We start from the raw sequence: 24,452 nt of genomic DNA on the forward strand, positions 1-24,452 counted from the left end.
TGTGGACAGGATTCACATCCTCCATGGCATAAACTTTACATCTAACATAAGACGTCTTTTTCTTCAAACTGCATACATATACAGTACATAGCTGCAATTGCCTTGCTGTTCAAGATTTATTTTTCTGTCCACATGTATAAAAGTTTCTCCTGCATATAAGGTCATATGAAAAAGTCTGCGAACCCCTCTTAATTATTTGGATGTTTATTTATCATTGGCTGAACAACGTGGGAGGCGTTGGGATGGGGACCCAACGCCGCCTCACCCGGTGACTGAGCTGCAGGCTATGGACGTATATATGTACATAAGTAGGAATCAGTTAGCGCTGGGAACCCGCGTACCAAATTTCTTGAAGATGGGCCCATAGGTAACAAAGACCGTTGAAAAGTTCAATATGGCGGCCGACAGTGGCATCATACCACTGAAATAAGTACATACATTGGTTTCGGTTAGCGCAGGGAAGCCGCCTACCAAATTTCGTGAAGATGGGGCCATAAATAAGAAAGTTCAACATGGCGGACGTTGTCGACCGTTATGACCGTTACGTGTAGAATTTGAAAGGAAACCTGCTTAACTTTTGTAAGTAAGCTGTAAGGAATGAACCTGCCAAATTTCAGCCTTCTAACTACGGGAAGTTGGAGAATTAGTGATGAGTGAGTGAGTGAGGGCTTTGCCTTTTATTAGTATAGATAATTTGTATATATAATATATACAATTTGTTCTATTCTCTTCTGATTAAGTATAAAAAGAATTTTTTATTAATCAAATAAAACAATTTTAGTACTATAAAGAGATATGCCCAATTTTACAATCAACATTGCAGTCAACTGATTGTATTACTAAATTACAACCCAACACTTCCAAAACACACAAAAAAAATTAAAAATAAAAAATGACAGTGATGCAGGCGCAAGTAACAGAGGAACAGGGCAGCCAGCACCGGTCAATCAGGCCAACTTCCCTATCCAAAGTGTATTATCTGACATTTTAAATGAAGCCAATGCTTTGTCTAGAAATGAAACCATTTGTTCAGATGTTTGCTCATCAGGTAACAGTCGTGGCACGTGCAAAGTACAAAACAATTCTTACTTGAATGCTCATCCGAATGGATTACATAACCACTCTGTTGCGTGCCCTGAAATAAAAGAATGTGTTAAAATACAGAACATCGCCTTGTTTAAGTGAAAACCTAAATCAGCTTAACACAGAATCTTTACTCTCTGATATCTATCACCTCAAGTACAGTACAATGGAGATCTCAGTTTCCTTAGAAAAAATCCATTCATTAATGCCAAACTCAAAACAATTACACTTTTTTCAGGTACAAGATATTTAATTTAAATGGTTTAATTGTGCCTGGTGATATATTTGCAAGGCTGGTTTTGAATACAAATTTGGAGGAAAAAAAAAAAATAAATAAACACCTCACAACTCTTTTCAAAATATGAATATTTACAAGGTGCCTTTTGCAAGTGTGAAGTGCATGGTACTAATAATTACACAGGACTGAAGACCATATTGTATTTTTTTTTTGTTTATGTATTCTCTTCCTTATAAAATGTGCAAATGCGACCAAAGTATTTAATGCAGACAATTTATTTGATTTCTGAATTTGTAGGCTCTGCATGCCCCCTCCACCTGTTGAAACATAAGACTATGACCTGGCTTTGTGTTTAAAATTACTACAACCATAAAATACCTAATGACAAAAAAAGAGGGAGAGTGGGCCTTCATTTACATAAAAAAAAAACTAATATAACCAGCAAAACATTTCAATTACTTGAAATCCCAGAGATAACATAATTCTGTGCTAAAGTCTTTATTTACAACACATCAGACCAAAATACTGCAGTAATGCTGGAGGCAGAGGGATGGGAAAAAAAGGCAAAGTAATTACAGTTGGGAACCTTGCATTTATGTACATGGCCCTAATTAAAGCGCTGTACACCAGGCACAAGTGTTTGCAGACATCGGATTTTTCCTGCTGGTTTACTTCATTCTGTAATTATACAGATGTACCAATATGGTGCCTGGGTTTGAAATCTTTCTGCATACGTCTGGGATTTTAGTCAACTGTTCTTTTTCTTTTGCATTTCTGCGCGTTTAACAAAATCCACTGATCTTCACGTGGACCTGTGCAGGACCGTCTGTATACAATAAACATGCAAACTTAACATGTGCCAGCTGTTTAACATAAAACATCTTTCTGTAATGAAAACCACCGCATGGCACTAAAAATTGCAGATACCTATAAACATTTATACAGAGTATTATTACTGTTAGAGCACAGGCAGGTGAAGTAATCTGCTCCGGTTTTGAGAATGAACTGACAAGTCAAGATTTACAGCCAAAGGTCTTAACCAGCACAATATAAAACAGAAGAGAACTGACAAACACAAGGAGACCATTCAGACCATCAAGCTGGTTTGTTTAGCTAATGGCTAAGCTGTCCCAATATCTCGCCCAGACACTTCAAGGTTGTCAGCGTACTGCAGTCTGAAAAAGCAGTTCTGAAATACAATCTACATTTCTGGCATGTTAACATGCATTTTCTTATAAGATGAAAATATAAATGATCTGCCATCCTTTACTCACATAATATATGCTATGTCCAGTTAAGTACCAGAAGGTGTCAGAAGTTTTTCTTTCTTTCTTTCTCTTTCTTTCTTTCTCTTTATATAGAACATATACAACATCTAAAAGCTGACCAAAGTCCTTTGAATAAAAGCTAATAGTAAGAAATAAAAACTAGATAAAGAAAAGTTTATGCAAAACGTTATACATAAATAAATACACATATACCAACACACAAATTACTTAGACATACATGCACAAGAATAAAATGAACACAGTATAAACAATATGAATATAACATTTAAAACACTCAATCTCACAAGCTAAAAAACAAGTGAATGAAAGTATTTTTTTAGGTAAAAAAAAAAATAAAAAAATAGAAGTATGAATTGTGGGAGCCAGCCTTATTGCGAGTGGCAAGTCGTTCCACCGTTTAGGACCAGCCACCACAAGGACACGATTGCCCTTCAGTTTCTGCCATGCACATGGGACGGTAAGCATTAACTGATCTGAAGAACCCAGCTGCCTGGCTGACTAATATGGATCAAGATGATCGGCTAAGTAAGGTGGAGCCGACCCATGTAGGGCTTAAAAAAAACAAACAATAGAATCTTAAAAGCCATCCTAACTAATTGGGAGCCCATGAACAACGTGAGCCTTCACACCCCAACCAACCAGTGCTGGTCAAAACTCTAGTAGCTGCAGTTGAGACAGCATCACATTGCAAACCACGACACACAGGGCATCACAACAATCCAGATGAGACTTGACAAAAGTATGAATGAACTTTTCTGGGTCATTAAACAACAAAAACAGCTAGACTTTGTTAAGTAAAGTTGCTTGGTTATTAACCACAGCACTGATCCGTTTGTCAAATTTAAAATCTGAATCCATCATCACCCTGAGATTTTTAGAACATGGCTTTAAGTACCGAACAAGTGGTCCCAATGTGCGGGCAATGTTTTGAATAACACTGGGTTGACCAAATAGAATAACTTGAGTTTTTGACTAATTGAAGTGCAATAGGTTTAGTGCCATCCAGGTTTTTATATCGCCTTAACGCTTAAAAAGCTTTGTCACCAACTCCATTTCACCTGATTGCAATGGTCAAATGTTTATTTCTTTTAATTTTGATGATTATAACTGACAACTAATGAAAGACCCAAATTCCTGTGTGTGTGTATATATACAGTATATATATATATATATATATATATATATATACACACACACACACACATACACATATACATACACGCATACATATATATACATACACACTTATATACATACATACAGTGGTGTGAAAAACTATTTGCCCCCTTCCTGATTTCTTATTCTTTTGCATGTTTGTCACACAAAATGTTTCTGATCATCAAACACATGTAACCATTAGTCAAATATAACACAAGTAAACACAAAATGCAGTTTTAAATGATGGTTTTATTATTTAGGGAGAAAAAAAAATCCAAACCTACATGGCCCTGTGTGAAAAAGTAATTGCCCCCTTGTTAAAAATTAACCTAACTGTGGTGTATCACACATGAGTTCAATTTCGTAGCCACCCCAGGCCTGATTACTGCCACACCTGTTTCAATCAAGAAATCACTTAAATAGGAGCTGCCTGACACAGAGAAGTAGACCAAAAGCACCTCAAAAGCTAGACATCATGCCAAGATCCAAAGAAATTCAGGAACAAATGAGAACAGAAGTCATTGAGATCTATCAGTCTGGTAAAGGTTATAAAGCCATTTCTAAAGCTTTGGGACTCCAGCGAACCACAGTGAGAGCCATTATCCACAAATGGCAAAAACATGGAACAGTGGTGAACCTTCCCAGGAGTGGCGGCCGACCAAAATTACCCCAAGAGCGCAGAGACGACTCATCCGAGAGGTCACAAAAGACCCCAGGACAACGTCTAAAGAACTGCAGGCCTCACTTGCCTCAATTAATGTCAGTGTTCACGACTCCACCATAAGAAAGAGACTGGGCAAAAACGGCCTGCATGGCAGATTTCCAAGACGCAAACCACTGTTAAGCAAAAAGAACATTAGGGCTCATCTCAATTTTGCTAAGAAACATCTCAATGATTGCCAAGACTTTTGGGAAAATACCTTGTGGACTGATGAGACAAAAGTTTAACTTTTTACATCTGGTGTAAAAGGAACACAGCATTTCAGAAAAAGAACATCATACCAACAGTAAAATATGGTGGTGGTAGTGTGATGGTCTGGGGTTGTTTTGCTGCTTCAGGACCTGGAAGGCTTGCTGTGATAGATGGAACCATGAATTCTACTGTCTACCAAAAATCCTGAAGGAGAATGTCGGCCATCTGTTCGTCAACTCAAGCTGAAGCGATCTTGGGTGCTGCAACAGGACAATGACCCAAAACACACCAGCAAATCCACCTCTGAATGGCTTAAGAAAAACAAAATGAAGACTTTGGAGTGGCCTAGTCAAAGTCCTGACCTGAATCCAATTGAGATGCTATGGCATGACCTTAAAAAGGTGGTTCATGCTAGAAAACCCTCAAATAAAGCTGAATTACAACAATTCTGCAAAGATGAGTGGGCCAAAATTCCTCCAGAGCGCTGTAAAAGACTCATTGCAAGTTATCGCAAACGCTTGATTGCAGTTATTGCTGCTAAGGGTGGGCCAACCAGTTATTAGGTTCAGGGGCAATTACTTTTCACACAGGGCCATGTAGGTTTGGATTTTTTCTCCCTAAATAATAAAACCATCATTTAAAAACTGCATTTTGTGTTTACTTGTGTTATATTTGACTAATGGTTAAATGTGTTTGATGATCAGAAACATCAAACTTGTGTTATATTTGACTAATGGTTAAATGTGTTTGATGATCAGAAACATTTTGTGTGACAAACATGCAAAAGAATAAGAAATCAGGAAGGGGGCAAATAGTTTTTCACACCACTGTGTGTGTGTATATATATATATATATATATATATATATATATATATATATATATACACACACACACACTGAGTATACTTTATACATAAAATGTATGTTGTCGTCCTTGCATAACTGAATAACCTTTATGGCACAATAACAATTCAATACATTTATGGTCACTACAGTATTTGGATTTAATAATCGTCATGTGGTAAAAGGCTGACTCGCATAAATAAGTAGAGCCGAATAATGCAGTCAAGGAGCTTTTGAATTCAGCCGAGTGAAAAATGACGGCAGTCCGATTTTTCCTCTCCTTTCTCAGATTGCTTTTCAGAAGTCAGTTTTGCAGTTTTTATGAACAGTTCCAAAGTGCCTTTCCATATTTTCCTTCTTTGGATTAGCAATGATAGATTGACAGATCAGACAAACGCACTTCAATTGTGACATTGTGAGAAAAATTCCTCTTCCAATTTCACATCCAGCCCATACCCTCCCCAAACAATTTTTTATTTTATTTTTTTTAAATCCCTTCTTTAGTCGATATAAATTGGAAGGCTAACTAGATCACAGCCGGAGTTTTGCAGTAGCTTGTGCGTTTGATTGTGCGTGCAAGATGACCGGTGTGTCAGAAGAAAAGAGATCTCAGACTGGCCGCCCTGTATGTCAATCAAGTGGCAAATGCCATAGAGAGGATATATGATAGACTCATGTTTAAAAAAAATTTTTTTGAATACAACGCGATCTACCTGCACTACCTTTGTGATCTACTGGTTGATCGCGATCGACGCATTGGGCACCACTGCTTTAAATATACGGACACTGAAATAGAGTGTTTTTTCCACCTTTTAAAGAGAGTGACCAGTTCAAAGTGAAAAGTGCCCAAGAATCTGTAAACTGTTTTTCTAATCACGGACTACATTGCACATTGTCAGAAAGAGAATATGCCTGTTTGAGCAGCAAAATGGAAATCTAAATAAAAATAAAGCCTGGGCAATGACTGCAGTGCATGAAGCCAAGTCCACATTTGCTTGTTAGGTGTTGCCTAGTGTTTACATAGCCATCGGCTTTATTTGATCAGAAACCCCAGATGTGTTCCCCAGATAACAGCAGTGGTAGGCAAGTTTTTGCCGTGCTTGTACTGTCCTTTTCATGTACTTTTCAAGCCTGATTTGAGCTGCTATTCCATTCAAGACAGTTGCTGTGGTCAGGATAGGCCCCATAAATCAGAAAAATGAAATGATGTGCTAAGAATGTGTAGTTGTGCAGTTATTTTAATAAGAATGTTCACTCACTATTACTTCTATCGACATCTCGGTTGAAAGTAGCGGTTAATCTGACTAAAAGAATTGTTCCACATATGCTGTTGTAGTGAGAACTTTAAAAAGGCTTTTTAAGCTACAATAATCTTAAATGTTGGCAAACCTATTTAAAGAGATTTGGTTGATTTTCCACAGAACATACACAATGCCATTTATTCAAATGTTTTACTGCAATAGTATTAAAAAGCACCAATAATTATTTTAGCAAAGTAGCATAATGAAAACAAACAGTTTCAGTTCTCAGTTCACCCCTCATGGCAAAGGGGTGCAGATCTCTATGAACTTCAGGCCTGAACTGCAGTCATATACTGTACATAATACGAAATTTCATATTCATTTATTGACCTACTGGTTTTAGCATGAAAAACAAGTTTGAAGAACTGAGGAGGATGAATTCAAACACATTTAAATAAAAGATTTTGTGAAATTTGAAATGTCACCCACAAGATGAAAGGCTTTTTGGCACAACAAATGCAAAAGCAGGATTTTCATATTGTTTATTTCATCTTCAAAATTAAAAACATTTTAAAATGGACTCCATACAATGTACAGTGTATGAGGAATCATTTGCATCTCTAATTCCACAAAATAAATGGCAGTTTGTAAATAAAACATTATTCAGCTTTCCTTTTTCATTTTATTTCATCTGTAAATGACTGTAACATGTATATAAACCAAGGGGGTTGGTTGGAAGGGGGAGTTCTTGTAGTAGAAGGTAAATATGCAACCAACATTGTCTACTGATTCAATACAGAATCCAAAATATTAAAAACAATACATTTCACACAAATAAAACATGTGATGATAGTGTTTATCAAAATGTCTTGAAAAATAAAGCATTTACTCACCTGAAAGTGTTTAATAAGTATCAAATTCTGATATTTCAACTTGTCTGTACTAATATGCATAAAAGTTATGAAGGAGGTGGTGAGAATGTTTGGCTTTAAAGTGAACACTGGTCTTAACTAAAGTTCTGCTATGTATTCAAATAAATAAATGTCCAGATTTGCAAACTGAATCTGATTGTGTACACATTACAGAGTACACAAGATGTATAATTTGGGTCTTGAAAGGTGGGAAAAAATGTTTTTGTGGCACATTCAAACACAGACATGAATCGTCAACTACTTAGTAAAAATGTACATCTCACTTTTGCTGTTCCCTTTTTTATTTTTACTACAAGTAGGTAGTATGCTTTGCTAGTATAACTTTCAAAAACATACTCCGAAGGAAAAGAGATTGGTTTCATCACAGCTTCCAAAATTTTTAGTAACAAAAAAAAAACTTAACAAGTGATGCAGTATCATTGAACCATAATATCCTCAGCACCAAATCTTTAGGTGAACAAGTAAAAACATGCAAAATAATTTACACCACAGAAATAAAAATGTCAGAAGTCTGAGAACTCAACAGTTTATCAGAATACAAATTGTAAGGGGAAAATCTTTATTCTAAAAAGTCCTGAGAAAAAGAACAGTCCTTCTATAAAAAAATATATATATTTAAATATGTTCACTGTGCAAAGGTTAAAAAGTCAGTATTTGCAAAAATCTTAAAAAAGTTCAGCTTGTTTGGGTGGCGAGTGAGGATTCTCCACCTCTGATAACTGCTGGCCTTGGTGCGTGTGGTTTCCTACGTATACTCTGTCCAGAAATAATGAGGTCTGCATAGCCTTTACCGTGAGAAAATGCATATGCAGACCTACGGGCTGTTCCTCCTCTCCTCAGACTAACTGGTCTTCTTGTAAGAGCTTCTTCTTTCTCATACTTCTTACGATTCTTTAGCACCTAAAAAAGACAAATGGCACAAGATTATTATACAGAAATGTCAGTTTTCTCCAACTCTGAAAGAACAAAAAAAAACCCAAAACACTCCATACTGGATAACCATTAACAAATCACCAGGGACAACAGCATAAGCGATCTGAGCAACCCTGGGGAGTAATATGCTGAATGCAGCAGAATAGTCACTTTGTGCTAGTGTCCTGGAAACAAAGCCGAGTCTAATGAATTCAAGTACATCTTGTTGTCTGTCAAAATTATGCTAAATGAGAGGAGGGTGTAGAGAAAGTTGGGAACATCTGCTACTTAAAATGTGTTAAAATGAGGTATAGGCATGACTCCTAAAATTAGCTTTATAAGCCTTTGGAATTGACAGTGAATATCACTTGTTTGCTAACTTATAGCTGTACTGTGTACAAGGAGCCACACTAAGGGTCAAACCCTTAAATGTAAAGCAATCAAGACTGAAATGTGTAGTCTCCATCACTTAACCTGTAAAGTTACTTCTATCCCATGCATAATTCTTCATACCTCTCCATTCATCCATCCATTATCCAACCCGCTATATCCTAACTACAGGGTCACGGGGGGTCTGCTGATCACTAAATATTTTCATAGTATTTATTACACTTGACAGAACATTACATACACAGTAATCATGCAAAAGTAAATATTGAATGCTTTACCTTCCCAGTTACTCTGTCTATAGCATGTGTGAAAAATACATGTACTCTGATATTTTTGCAGGTAAAATATTACAGATCCTTTTTGTAATCCTTTTTTTTACTCTTTTTTTTTTTTTTTAAATTCCGAAATCCATTCTTGCTGACTGACTGTTTTCCTCCTAACAATGGAGTAATAAATTACTAGGCAACAAGCATTTCTCACTTCAGTAAAGATTGGCATTTGTGCAAAGCAGATGTGATTCAGCTGTGTTTTTTTTGCAACTTCACAATTAACTAGTTTTTTTTTCTTATAAATACTGTCACTCCTCAACTTTCTTGGGGTTCACATTTCTAGAAAATGGGACAAAAGTCAAAGATATGAATGTTAAAATATTGAACCTGTAGGCTAGGTTCCTATGATTATCAAAACTGTACTCTTCCTGGAGATTGCGCAAAATAGAATACAAAATAAAACTTAACATGCAAAACATTTTTCCCATTACTCATTCATATTTCAATTAAAAAAACAAAAACACAAAAAAACACAACTAACAGTCAAACGACACAGAGACTGGAAAGATCCTGACATAATCTCTAATACTGTCCTATACGGCTGGTGTTTTAGATTGTGAAGTAGACACTTTCTAGAAATGCTGTATTTTCTCATGAAGCCACATGAGAACGAACACTTAGGCTTAGAGTCTGAAAAACGTGCACTACATAACATGAAAACCAGCAACAAATGCATGGGAAGCGCTTTATAAAATTATGATGAATAAGATTAGTGAAGCACTCAGTAAGGATGATAGCCGCTTCCCAAACGCGAGCATATTGCACATTTGATTTTTTTCTGTACTACACATAGCCGTTAAGCTTGTGAATGTGCACAGCTGCCAACATTGTTGGCTGGGATTGGCTCCAGCAGACGCCCTGTGACCCTGTGTTAGGATATAACAGGTTGGAAGATACTTGAGATACTTCAAATACTTGAAGTCACAAAAGTGAAAAGCATACTGTATACAGTATGTTCAGGACTGAACACACAAAACCAAGAGGGATTATTCTCTAATCTATCAATGCCTTAAAATGGCACCATTTATTGATGCCATTCCCACAAAAATTAAGACAACTAAAATACAAGTAGTTTCATCTTGCAATTAATTCTTGAGCTCCTTAATCAGGATGACAAATTTCGATAAACTTCACAGCACAATCAAGGCTAGAAGAGAATAATCACATTTGCATATGCTTCAAATTTCCAAACTAAACAGTGCCTTTACATAATCTAATTTTTAAATATTCGAGTGCTCCTGGCATTTCCACAGTCTTTTCTTAAATCATCAGTCTATGCAAAAATTTATCCTCAAAAGGCACTTCACAAACAAAATAAATGAGCCAAAAAAAGCGAAAGTATAGATCTTTGGTTCTCAACCTGTGGTGTCACTGGTGGAATGTAAAGAATTATTGAGGGTGTAAATAAATAAACAAACATGAGCGTGATCAAGGGCTCAGAGAGGGGATGTCTTAATTGTAGTTACACCTCAAACAGTGCTTCCAGAGTTTGAATTTTGACTTCAAAGTGAAAGCATGCAAGATTTTTTAATAAAGCAGGAGAGCCTCCCCTATGCTTTCAAGGCTTGCATCTTTTATACAATTATAGAATTAAAAATGCACAGATCATGCATTCTTTGGGAGCACAATGCTGAGACTAATCAGCTGCCTGTTGAATGAATTTATCGAGTACTGCACCATACACAGCCACGAAAAAATAAAGGAAATTCTACATTCATCCTCAACTTATGAGCTTTGTTACAGTTGTCTGTGCAACCATTCACTTTCTGATCAGCATAGCCAGTTCATGGTCACAGAGAATCAGTATCGATCCTGGCCGCAATAGGTGCAAGATAGGAATTAAACCTTAGATGGGACGGCAATCTTTCACAACTCTAAAAATACAATGCTCCAAAATAAAATTTATTAGGCCAATGTGGAAATCTGGAACACTAACTAAACATTTGTTAAATGTTTTTCAAGCACAAAGTGCACCTCTGCAGTCACATAGCATTCAATGTGTCAAAAGAAATGCATAATCTCAGAGGTGTACTATTAGTAGGGCTACTGAAAGTACATATTAATTACTCAAAACAAATCAGCAAACACTAAACTTGTATCGTTCATTGACTTTTTTGAAATTATAGTAATGTTTATTATTTGAATGATATTGGAGGAAATGTAGTGAAGTAACCAGCTGTAACTCATTCCGCAGTTACAAGTCAGTCCAATTCAGTGTCTAAGTCTGCGTTAGCACACAGGCATAAGCAATAGCAATTTATAATCATTTATGTGAGATAAATTGAAATCTACAAAACAAAGGCTGTTTTATGGAAATTCTGAAATAATCATCTTGAATTGACGTTTGATTTCAGATAGGTAGCCTTTAAGTTGGGAAAAAACCTACAAAAGGAAGAAAAGATTTATAAAATGAAAGCATCACATGTGCTGCATTTGGAATTGGAAATGTGGATATGAAATTACTCTTATTCTTATTAACCAGCTAATGTCTCCTCCATAAGATGTAGGCTCACCATAGAAAACCTCATAAACCTGAGACAGTGATTTTCTGACGAACCTGATTTAAAAAGGTTTTTTTATAAAAGCAGCTTTAAAGAGTTTGTGCAAATTAAAATAACATTATTTTGATATTTGCTAACTCATGTGGTAATGAAAATATGTTTAATTTTTATTTTTAATACTAGATTTAAATAAAGTTTATTTTTCAATTAAGGGACAGAAATTGTAACTGAATAAATTTAGTAAGAGCAAATAAGATAAATCAGGTAGTCCACAATCATATTATTCCCCATTTGTTATTACTCTGCTACACAGGAAATTCAAGGTCTGAATTTCTATAGATTTTTTGCAAGGTATAGAATTTTAAGGCTTTCTAATTTTTATTCTACACTAAACTATTGACATACATTTAAAAAATTAAATATCAAGAATACTTTGCTAAAACCTCCAAAATATAAGGTTTTAGACAGATAAAGAAATATGGCCCTTAGTTTTACCTAAATCTGTGCTTAAAAATTTAAGACTGAAAAAATGGTGGCACTATAGAAAATTTAAACTCCTAGCGGCCGGTACGCCGAGACAAAAAGATTGAGATCCCCTGATCTAGATTATAAACACAGACATGATTAGTTGCAGGAAAAACCTAGGGGCCTCATGTATAAACGGTGCATACGCACAAAAATGTTACATAAGCCTGTTTCCACGTTCAAATCGCGAGGTATAAAACCTAAACTTGCCGTAAAGCCACGCACATTTCCACGGTGATAATAATAATAATAACAATAATACTACATTTACACAGCGTCTTTCTCATGCTCAAGGCACTTACAGTAGTTCATACCCTGGCATACACACGCAAGTTCTGCACTTGGTTTTGCAGACTGGCGGGACCTAGCGTCAAAGCAGTGCTACTGTTCCAGTGTTTTTTCCCTTTCTTTTTAAGATCCACATCCCTAACGTGGCTTTACAAATAAACAATATGTTGTTAATTTCAGTGTATTAGTTTAATGCATCTGATTGTAATTAACCTGTAACAATATAATGGTCCACGGAATGGCCAAACTATTCCAAATACCATAGCTGCTTTAGTGTCGTTACTCTCAATGCACCTTCTTTTTCTTCTTTCAGCTGTTCCCGCTATGGGTTGCCACAGCAGATCATCTTTTTCCATATTACTCTCACTGCACCACTTGGAGCAGCTGATCGGAAAGAGAATTATAGGTATACAGCATCAAGCACACATGCTGCCTATATGAACTGCTCTCACACAGCAAACGCTTCAAAAACTTTCCTATACGGACCTCACAGTTCAGAAACAGTTTCATCCCAAGAACTATAAACACACTCAATCAGTCCATTAAGTGCTCCTTGTAGAACTGTTTGCATTTATTAGTACAAACACCTCACTGTAAACTTGTACTACAGTTATAATATAGCACAACCTGAGCCACTTTATAAAACGCGTATTTACATATGATGACAATATTTATTTATTTTTTTTTTTCATTTAAATGTTGATTATTATTAATCTTTGTGTATTCAATGGGTAGATTAATTTATAAAGTGTTACCATTTTATAATCACCATGTAGGATTTTTTAAAGGAGCATTTAACAACATCACATATGTTAATAATAAACTTCTCTACACCTGCTCCAAGGTTGTGTTTCTCATCGAATCAGAGTTTCATGAATTCTCAACACTCAACATTCTGCTAAGCTTCATCTTCACGCTGATAAGGAGAGGGTTAACAGGTGACAGTTGCCTTGGTTACCAAACAACTTGCCATGATGTTCTGTCAGTCAGATGGCTGCCATAATGATAGAGTTCTTTGTTTTAGTGAGTCATTTAATGTCAGGCCAGGGTTGAGTCCTGCCTTGTCCATAGACCATTACATAATATATGGACTGAGCTATTGAAACACAGATGATGTTTTGCTGGAGTTCCCCTCAGCAGTACAGCTTTGTCCTTTTTTGACTGTTTACATAAACAGAGTTGGTAAATGGGATGTAGCTTGTTAAGAAACACCAGCAGGTGGGCCCAAGCCTCAATATGCCCCTCAATGCCTCATCCCTTATCCAGTTAAAACAGTTGGTGCCAGTTTTTGCCTTATAAAGGTTTGATTCAGTAGCCATGTTATAGCAGTTGTAAATGCAGCATTAATAAATTCTGAAATCTCTAATGCAGTGCATCACTTTTATCACAGTGTTCACACTGAATGAAGTGGCAGAGTAGCACTCGACAATATCATTTTTAAGATGAAATGCAGCAAAATGTTTATTATACAGATAAAACTAATTTCATTTATTGTTCATAATTAAACATGTGAGGACACAGTGTCGCTGCGCTACCAAGGATCTGGTGCTCCGTTCAGAGATTGTTCCTGCCTCGTGCTATATACTTGCTGGGACTGGTGTGACACTGGAAGGATAGAACAACATGTACTATGAAGATATTTCAATGTTCCTTAAAAGTTTTGAAGAATCAGCGTTCTAAGCTTACAGACTTAACGTCTATTACAGAGCTGATTGTGTGGCGATTGGGTATTTGGAGAAAGAAAAGTAAGGACAGGAATTGGGGAAAAGAACGTTTGAAAGAGACAATACTGCTGCAATAAATTATTTCATCAAAGGTCGTGCACAATCACTGCGCCACAGTGTTCCCATGTTTAATAACATGCTTCAACTCCTATCCATCATGAAAATGATATCAAGTATACATCTCAGTATTTTAATTATTCAGAGAGCTGTAATATCACGAATATAATGGATTCTGTGTTCTGTCGGAGGAAGAGAAAGCCCGGAAGCACGTAGTGATTGACACACATAGAGCACTTAGAAGATCAAATATAAAACAAAGCATTTAACATGCTACTTTAGTTATGGGATTTGAGAAACTAGTAAGTTAAGCGATTTTATGATGAAGTTAATGATGTTCTACTTTAATGACAAATAAACTATATGATTAAAGTGGAAATTTCGGGATTAAAGTTTTTTCCCCCACTGTGTGCCTATTTTTTTTTTCTCTGTACCCTAATAAGCTTTCATATGAAACTCAGACGGTGGGCTACACCTCGCCTTTTCATGGCGACTTTGATATCTGAAAACTTCTTTTTTATTTCTGGCACTATGCGACTTGAACTTTCGAGTTTCTCTGACACTATGTCACTCGATCAACTTCCTTTTGTTGTTTATACCACTGTTTAAACCAACAAATAGTACGTTTTTCCTTGCTCCACTTGGTATTCACTGAACTTCTTCCATTTCCCCCATGCTTTTGCCATTGCCTTTTCACAGAACGCTGAGCTTAAGGGCTATTTATACAGGGAGTGCAGAATTATTAGGCAAGTTGTATTTTTGAGGATTAATTTTAATATGGAACAAACACAGTGCTATCAGTCAATCCAAAATTTTAATAAACCTGAAACCTGAATGTTTCACAACGGAAATGTGAGTGTGAACATCATCAGGGGAATACATATGTGCGCACAATTATTAGGCAACTATTAGTGTGCAGATTTATTATGCAACTAAAGGAAAAATTAAAATTTTCCCATCTCACTTGTTTATTTTCATCTGTTATAGTGAGAATAATAAACAAACACCTCAAAATTTACAAATAAACATCTCTGACATTTCAAAAAAAATCAATCAATCAATCAATCAATGACCAATATAGCCACCCTTCTTTCCAATAACAGTCATAAGCCTTTCCATTCATGGAGTCTGTCAGTTTCTTGATCTGTTGACGATCAGCTTTTTGTGGAGCAGTGACTACAGCCTCCCAGACACTCTTCAGAGAGGTGTATTGTTTTTCTCCCCGTAAATCTAGCGTTTAAGAAGTGCCCACAAGTTCTCGATAGGGTTTAGGTCAGATGAGGAAGGGGCCACGTCATTATTCCTTCATCTTTAAGGCCTTTACTGGCTGGCCACGCAGTGGAGAACTTCGATGCAAGTGATGGAGCATTGGCCTGCATAAAAATCATGGTCTTTTCCTGTATCACTGTTTGAAGAAAGTGTCTTGAAAAACTGGCAGTAGGTTTGGGAGTTGATTTTGAGTTCATCTTCAATGCAAAAGGTCCAACTAGCTCATCTTTAAAAATACCAGCTCATACCAGTACCCCACCTCCACGTTGGAGTGGAGCTCTGTGCCCATTACTGATCCACAGGTCCATCCATCTGGTCCATCAAGAGTCAGTCTCATCTCATCGGTCCATAAAACCTTTGAAAAAAATCTGTCTTCAGATATTTCTTGGCCCAGTTTTGACGTTTCAACTTATGTTTCTTGTTCAGTGGTGGTTGGGTTTCAGCCCTCCTTACCTTGGCCATGTCTTTGAGCACTGAACACCTTGTACTTCTGGGCACTCCAGGTAGGTTGCAGCTCTGGAATATGAAAGTACTGGAGGATAATGGGTTCCTGGTAGCTTCACGTTTGATTCTTCTCAAATCTTTGGCAGCTAATTTGCGTCTTTTGTTCTCAACACGTTTCTTGCGACCCTGTTGACTATTTGCAACAAAATGTTTGATGGTTCTGTGATCACACACCAATATCTTAGCAATTCCAAAAGTGCTGCATCCCTCTGAAAGACTTTTTACAATTTTTGACTTTTCAGAGTCAGTTGAATCTCTTTTTTGGCCCATTTTGCCCGAGGAAAACTAGCTGCCTAATAATTCTGCACACCTTGATATAGGGTGTGGATCTCCTTAGGCCACACCCTCCCTCATTACACAAATACACATCACCTGACGTGCTTAAATCCAATAAGCATTCAAGTTAATACAGCTTGGAGTTGGAATATACGCATTAAAAATTATGATATGGTCAAAATACTCACTTGCCTAATAATTGTGCACACAGTGTATTGATTTGCATATTCAAGGAGGAGACGGAGCGGAACGGAACAGCAGGCGCGTTCACGTGCCTTACTTTTCACGCTGACCGGAAATTATGTAGCGGAAGAATGTGGAAGTTGGCGTTCACACAGATTTATGCATCTGAATTTTTTTGTGCGTAAGCACATTTCCGCTTTTGATCTTACACCATGTTATAGTGTGAATTCTACTCACGCCGTTTTGCATGAGGCCCCAGGATACTACTGAATATTTACTTCTAAAATTGTTCACATTAACAACCAGGGACAAGTCTATGTAAAATTCATTATCTTATATATGCTTAGGTATTTAGCATAAAATATTTCACTTGTAACATGCCTATTTTTATTATAACAACTTACTTTATCTCCTTCTGAAGGTTTTATTATCTTGTAAAGAAACTTAAGAGCAATGACCGGCATCAGACATATTCCAGTTGTCAGTATTATTGTTAACCAAAGGTATGGCTGTCTCAGTGCATTTGGAGCAACTCCTAAAATGTAAAATGCATATTTTAGTTATTACATACTATACAGATGCAAAGTGCCCCCACCCTACCCTCACTTCTTTACAGGGTATAAAAGGTATATTAATACTAACCTGTAAATGTAAATGCTGCAGGAAACAGGACATGAATCCCTGCGCTGTGTATGTCAAACATTATTCCAAAATAAACAGCAATGCTACCAAAGACTGAGAATGCATTGATAAAAGTCCAGTATGATGTGTCCAAAGAAATCTGAGGAGGAACAAAATAAAAATATTTGAAATTATACAGTTTGCATTTGATCTTTGTTTACTGTCAACCTAGACTTGATAAATCACAGTACATTTCTTCTAGTTTTCTTCAGTTCATGAAAAACATCAATGGGATGTTTGCTTTATGACTACGATACTTTGTGCTTACTTTAACGGCTATTATGAGAACTCATGGTTACCTGATCTACCTTGTGTGGGAGGTTATGACCCACATATGAGCAAATGAACTAATCCTCGTACACAAGAGCAGCCCTGAGGTTAAGCACATCTGAGATTAGGAAAATATATTTGATTGACATTATCATTAGTAAACCATGTTATTCTAAAATCAGAAATGCCATTATTGTACTTCAGTCTAAAACTGAGAGTGGTACTTTGCTTCAAGCTTCGATTGGGAGCCAAGTGGCATTCCTAGACTATGAGTGATTGAATTTCAGATAAAGTTACATTGGGGTAGGTTATCCATTGCTAGGCATTTAGCTTTGACTATACAGTATTTTTGCTGATAGACCGCTTATTGTGTTCAGCCCGTAAATATGGAGAATTCAAGATTGTTATTTCATGGTCATATAACAACATTTGCAACATACGAGCAGAAGTATTAACTGTATTTTGAAATTCAAAACTATGGTGCCCTTCTAAGTCCTGTGGAGACAGTACAAAAAAATCTTAGACTCTGACTGCTCAGTTTATGCTTATGTTTATACTGCAAACTCCGACTCCTCTATTTGTAATTACTACTACTATACAGGTTGTTACAAGGCATTTCAGTGTGATTCATCAGGCTCCATTTTACCACCCTATCCTGTTAAAGTTCAGGTTTAGAGGCTATAGCAATTCTGCTATGACTTACAAACATTCAGTAACTTTAAACACAAGACTAAACTTACATTTTTTATCAACAGTCTAGAAGAAAATCTGTTTAATTGAAATGGTTTATGAGAATTTGTAACCTTTAACACATTATACATTTAAATTTACAGTGATCCCTCGCTATATCGCACTTCGACTTTCGTGGCTTCACTCCATCGCGGATTTTAAATGTAAGCAAGTCTAAATATATATCACAGATTTTTCGCTGGTTTGCGGATTTCTGCAGACAATTGTTCTTTTAATTCATGGCACATTCTTCCTCAGTTTGTTTGCCCAGTTGATTTCATACAAGGGACGCTATTGGCGGATGGCTTAGAAGCTACCCAATCAGAGCATGTATTACGTATTAACTAAAACTCCTCAATGATATACGATATGCTTCCCGCACGGTGATTTGACCGTTTGCTTTTCTCTGTCTTTCTCACTCTCTCCGACATTCTCTGCGCCTGACGGAGGGGTTGTGAGCAGAGGAGGGGCCGTTTGCCTAGAGGATACGGACGCTCCTCTAAAAAATGGCGCTTTATCACGGTGCTTTGGCATACTTAAAAGCCCAAAAGCACGTATTGATTTTTTGATTGTTTGCTTTTCTCTCGCACTCACTCTCTCTCTCTCTAACATTCTCTGCTCCTGACACGCATTCCTTTGAAGAGAAGATATGTTTGCATTCTTTTAATTGTGAGAAAGAACTGTCATCTCTGTCTTGTCATGGAGCACAGTTTAAACTTTTGACTAAAGGGTGTTATTTCATGTCTAGAGGGCACTAATAATGTTAACAGTGTGGGAGAGTTTATAAGGGCTTAAAATATATAAAAATAACCATACAAACATATGGTTTCTACTTCGCGGATTGTCATCTATCGCGGGAGGTTCTGGAACGCAACCCTATGTATACACTATATACATATTTATACCATACATTTAGTACATTTTCAGTACATTTTTACTGACTCTGACTTCAGCAATCCAATACAGGGGGTCCTCGGGTTATGACATCTTGACATACGACATTTCGAGTTTACGACGCACACTCCCATAAAAACTTAAAACTAAGACATGTTTCAGCTTATACCATCAGCGTCATACTTGCGGACTACGTGAGCAAACTAGTTCAGTTGCGCGCAGCGAAAGAATACGCAGTAACATGGCATATGAGTGAGGGAGTTGGTGAACTAGTTTGGTTGCGTGAGGCACAAGTGTTCCATGTGTGTTGCTTTGTTTGGTGACTTTTTGGCCCTTATCATGGCTCCTAAAAAAAGTCAGAGTCTTCAGATGGTAGTGCTTTGAAGAAGAGGAAAGTCATCATGATGGAAGCAAAATTAGACATTGTAAAGAGATCAGAAGAAGAACCAGCGAAAAATAATCGGTCACGTACTAGGCCTTAGCCGCACTACTGAGCAACAATAAACAAGGATAAAGACCTTATCCTAGAGCATGTAAATGGATCAACCCCTACGAAATCGACTGTGGTTACTAAAAAGTGAAGTGCCATAATGATTGAAATGGAAAGATTGCTAGTTTTGTGGCTGGAAGACCAGCATCAGCGGCATATACCACTAAGTCTAATATTGATTCAGAAGAAGGCTAAACTATTGTTTCAGGCAATAAAAAGTGAAAAGAGGGAAGGGAGTGAAAGTGAAGAGTTTGTGGCTAGTAGGGGTTGGTTCATGCGTTTCAAAGCTCATTCCAACTTGCATAACCTTAAGGTACAGGGTAACGCTGCTAATGGGGATGAGAAAGCAGAAAGAGAATTTCCTAATAGGTAGTCCAATTAAAGAGTCTACTGTGCTGAACAAGTGTTTAATGTTGACGAGACAGGGTTTTTGGAAGCGTATGCCTAAACAGGACCTACATTGCCAAGGAGGAGAAGATAGAACCAAGCTGGCAAGGAGAGACTGACTTTGCTGCAGGTAACTTCAAACTCAAGCCTCTGTTGGTGTACCAGGCAAAGAATCCAAGGGCACTAAAGGGCATTTGGAAGGGTCAACTGCCTGTTGTATCGAGGTCTAACAAGAAGGCATGGGTGACGCTTCAGATTTTTGAGGAGTGGTCTTCCAGCCAATTTGTGCCAGCAGTGAAGGACTACTATGTTAGCAAGGGACTACCTTTTAAGGTGTTGCTAGTGCTGGGCAATGCCCCTGGTCATTCTGCCCACTTGAGTGACTTTAAACCTAATGCCAAGGTGGTTTACCTTCCACCTAATACCACTGCCCTTTTACAGCCCATGGACCAAGGTGTCATTGCCTCTTTCATGTCCTACTACTGCCTGTAGTACAGGTAGAATCATCTCCAGCCTCTCCTGCATGTTCCTTAGACAATCCTGATTCACCTGACCCAGTATCTCCAGCACCTTCTGCAGTTCCCCTGCCTCTCCAGCTTCCTCTGCACAATAGGTCACTCTCTCCCACCTTGCAATGCTCAGTGTGCAGGCCAACCACGGGAATAAAGGAATTTGTTTTTTTTTTTTTTACACTAATTTTTTTCTGTTACTACAGTACAGTGTACAGTATATTTATTTCATTTATTTTGTGGCTTAGCTGTGTTTTTAGGTTCTAGATTATAATTTTACAACTGTGTTACGATAGGTAAGTGACTTAGACTAGGGTGTGATTCGACTTGCACCAAAATTCAGGTTACATCACTGTTGTAGGAACGGAACTGTGTTATAGCCCGAGGACACCCTGTAATTGCTTTCACAAGGCTCTCCACAGCCCTGGTCCTTTTGTCAGTTTCAGATCCTATATGGTTACATTTTGGGATGAAAGTGGTCAACAGATTTAGTTTACATTAGCAGTAGAAGAAGCCTTCTGAAAATTGATCAAACACTGATAGAACAGATTCTCCAAGACAAATATCTCCACTACACAAAATACAAATGTAATTTTCCAGTCCTGAGGTAGCAGTGTCCCCACAACAAATTTATTCAGCAGTGCAGCAATTATAGAAGTCTTAAAAATGTTGGCATCTTGACAATAAAGCTGTATTTTGCTATTTTTAAATTAAAATGCATTAAAGCTAGTGAAAAGGTTATGCAAACTGGAAGGCAATATTGAGAGGCCAAACAAAATAAATAGGCTGGCTCAGTTAGTTTTACTCATGATTTACTTAATTTATGGATAAACAGCAAGTTAAATAGCAACGGCAAAAGTAAATTGGAAAAGTTTATCTCCAAAATAAAGGGATCATATAATCCCAGCTCAAATTAAATTCAACTAGATGGGGTCTTTCAGTAATTTCCTACATATAAAAGTTTCCAGTTCCTAACTCCATAACAAAGCACCTTAATTTTTTTATCATCATCTGATTAGAAAAATAAACTGTTCTAGGTAATGACATTTAATCAGAGTCTGATGTTTATTTCAATGAAACTTGCTAAGATTTAAAAACTTTCCTTTTAGGTGAGATTTTACTGAATGGTTTTGCCCTGTCCCAAAAAGCTACACAGGACTACATTAAGGTGGACCCAGACTGATGTTTAGCAATGAACTTTAAATATCTCCAAAATGCAATTCTTTTTAGGTCATGTTTGATGTTGTAGCTAAATCAAACATAAAAAAAACCTCACTGATCATATTCCTTATTTTACAAAAGGCAACGTAAAGTAATGAATGCTACTAACCTGGAGGTTAACTGTAATGATGAGAGCAGAGGCAGTGGTCACAGCAAATGACTGATAGTCAGATGGAGCCTCGCCGTCTTGGCCCATTGTTTGAAGGAAGGCCCCATAAGGGATAAAGAAAATTATTAAGGAAGTAAAAATCCCATGGAAAAGGCTGATAAAAAAATTTGTGTAATTAAAAAGCAGTCCCTTTTGTCCAGGCAAATATAATCTTGGAAACCTGAGACTTAGTTTGTCATTCACATCCTACAAAAAAAGGAAAAGAAAAAAAAAAAAAGCGTTTCTATTAAGTTATATAATGTTACTTCATCTAGAATTAGACCAGTGTTTGCAAATTAAAAGTGCACATATAGTATGAATATAATGTACATGTATCTGAAAAGATGCTAGAAAAAAAATCAAATAGCAATATTAAATATTATAAACTAGCTTTGTCACATTATATTTTTACTGAAAAAGAATAAGATCTTTGTAAGGCATTACGAATATACAAACAGTATATAAAATATTTTGTTGCATTTATACAATTACATTAGAAGATAACAAAATTGTTAATAAAAAGCATACCTGATCAAGTAAACCAACAAGAAGAACTGGAAGGCTGCTGTACAAAACATTGTATAAGGTGATAAACCAATTCTCATAGGCAGTCTGTAAAATAAAGTTATATTCATCCTCACTCAATCTTTTCATGCTATTAACATTTTACAAGTCAGTATGTACCAAATTTATCTCTGATAAAGAATAAAGTGCTGCACACCAACAAGCATCAGTCACCTTTGTAATCATAATTTGTAAATGTGTGTTATTTAAATTCCTTATTCATGTGGTGTTTCCATTACTTTGTACATCTTTTTACATTACAATATTAAACTGAATACAATCACTCCATTTATATGCAGCATGTTTACTGTTACACAGAGTTCAATGAAATTCTCACTTGCTAATCAACATGTCATGTGCATATATATTAAAAAAAACACAACACACAAAAACACATACTTTATGTGTAGTTGCTTAAATCAAAACAGTACTGTGGTCAACAATTTTTCAAATTTGGCCCACTGTTTTTCTATTATCTGTTTATTTTTCAGACTTTCTTGAAGAGTTGTCATTTTTATTTTAGATGGTGATAAAGAGGTTTGAAAACAAAATTTATCAGTTTGCCACAGGAAATCTAGCAGGTGGACTCATATCCCATTAAATTACAATTTTTGTTACTTTCCCCTTTTTTTTTTTTCTTTTCAGACTTTTGAGGAGTATTTGTAAAAGGTTACCTCAGACTGGATAATTAACTTAGGGAAGCTTTCAACTAGCGAAATTACCGATTAAAAATGCCAATTATTAATTCAAGTATCTTAGCACATATACAGTATAAAAATCAATTCTTAGTGTTTACCATGAGAGTACACTTCTGTAGACAGCACCATATCTATCATATTTGGACCAGTAAGTGCACCAAATAGGCATCTGATTGACACTGCATGTCTTCTTGTATTTATTTACTGAGTAATGAACTGACTGATGAAGATTGAACTATATGTTAAAGAAGGTTAAGAAAGTTAAATATACTGGTGAAAAAATGATTTTGTAAAGTTTTCTCTCTCACTAGATATCTACCAATGAATGTAACCAATTTAAGGACAATTCCGGTAGTTCTAGAAGTGATATTTTACAGGGTTCATGTTCATATTCTATATCTGTAGTGGACCAAGCTTGTTTTATTATGTATAGACTTGCAGATTTATCTCTTGCTTGGTACTGCATTGTAGCACTATCAGACACTTAAATAAGCAATTTAGTTTTAAAAAAGTTCATAGTCATCAGCACATTTTCTAAACAGCTCATCCAGAAAACCAGTACTCATCAGGAATCAACAATGGACAGAGCAAAACTCTATCTCACAGGGTGCATGTGCACACACAAATACTCATTTCTAACCACACATACAATATTGTAGATGCAAATTAATCTAACCACATATTTTCAGATGTTTAATTATAAAAAAAAAAACTTACCTGTGCAGAAAACCCACTGAAAAATGAATACCAAAAGTGAACCAAAGTGAAGGCAAAGTTCTTGTAGAAGAAATATCGAAGAAACTTGCACATCCGAATATAAGACCACCTTCCATGAACCAAGAGCAGTCTTTCCAAAAAGCGGAACTGGGCAAAGGCATAATCACTGGACATGACTGCCTGCATACCCTCTTGTCCACTAATTCCAACTCCAATGTCAGCAGCTGCAGAAAGACAGAATTTTAAGTATAGACTATTTGTAATACATGTAGGAACTAGTAACAGAGGCAACTTTGAAGCAGAATAATTTTGATTCATTACTTTATACTCAAATAAAATGGCTTACTAAATACTATCATTCTAGAATTTTTTTTTTTTTTAAAATCGAGAATCAGTTTCAGAATTGGGTATTTAAAATAATGTAAACTTGGATCTAGGAATGAGACCTTTTATTCAACAAAAAAACTAAATTTATTAAATTGAATCATG

The 24,452-nt window shown here is 36.4% G+C and overlaps 1 protein-coding gene across 1 annotated transcript in view; it reads right to left on the bottom strand.

Annotated features, from left to right (window-relative positions):
- Positions 1-7,290: 7,290 nt before the first annotated feature.
- The window catches only part of atp8b1 (ATPase phospholipid transporting 8B1), a 126,958-nt gene continuing 109,796 nt past the window's right edge, over positions 7,291-24,452 (bottom strand). The window contains exons 23-28 of the mRNA XM_039750466.1: positions 23,964-24,187; positions 22,513-22,596; positions 21,946-22,191; positions 17,298-17,436; positions 17,060-17,190; positions 7,291-8,597 (exon numbers count right to left, since the gene is read on the bottom strand). Of these exons, the coding sequence (XP_039606400.1) occupies positions 8,373-8,597; positions 17,060-17,190; positions 17,298-17,436; positions 21,946-22,191; positions 22,513-22,596; positions 23,964-24,187 (1,049 nt within the window). The 3' untranslated portion in view covers positions 7,291-8,372. The remainder of the gene's footprint in view (positions 8,598-17,059; positions 17,191-17,297; positions 17,437-21,945; positions 22,192-22,512; positions 22,597-23,963; positions 24,188-24,452) is intronic.

The sequence above is a fragment of the Polypterus senegalus genome, chromosome 4 (genome assembly GCF_016835505.1).
Source record: "Polypterus senegalus isolate Bchr_013 chromosome 4, ASM1683550v1, whole genome shotgun sequence".
NCBI lineage: Eukaryota > Metazoa > Chordata > Cladistia > Polypteriformes > Polypteridae > Polypterus > Polypterus senegalus.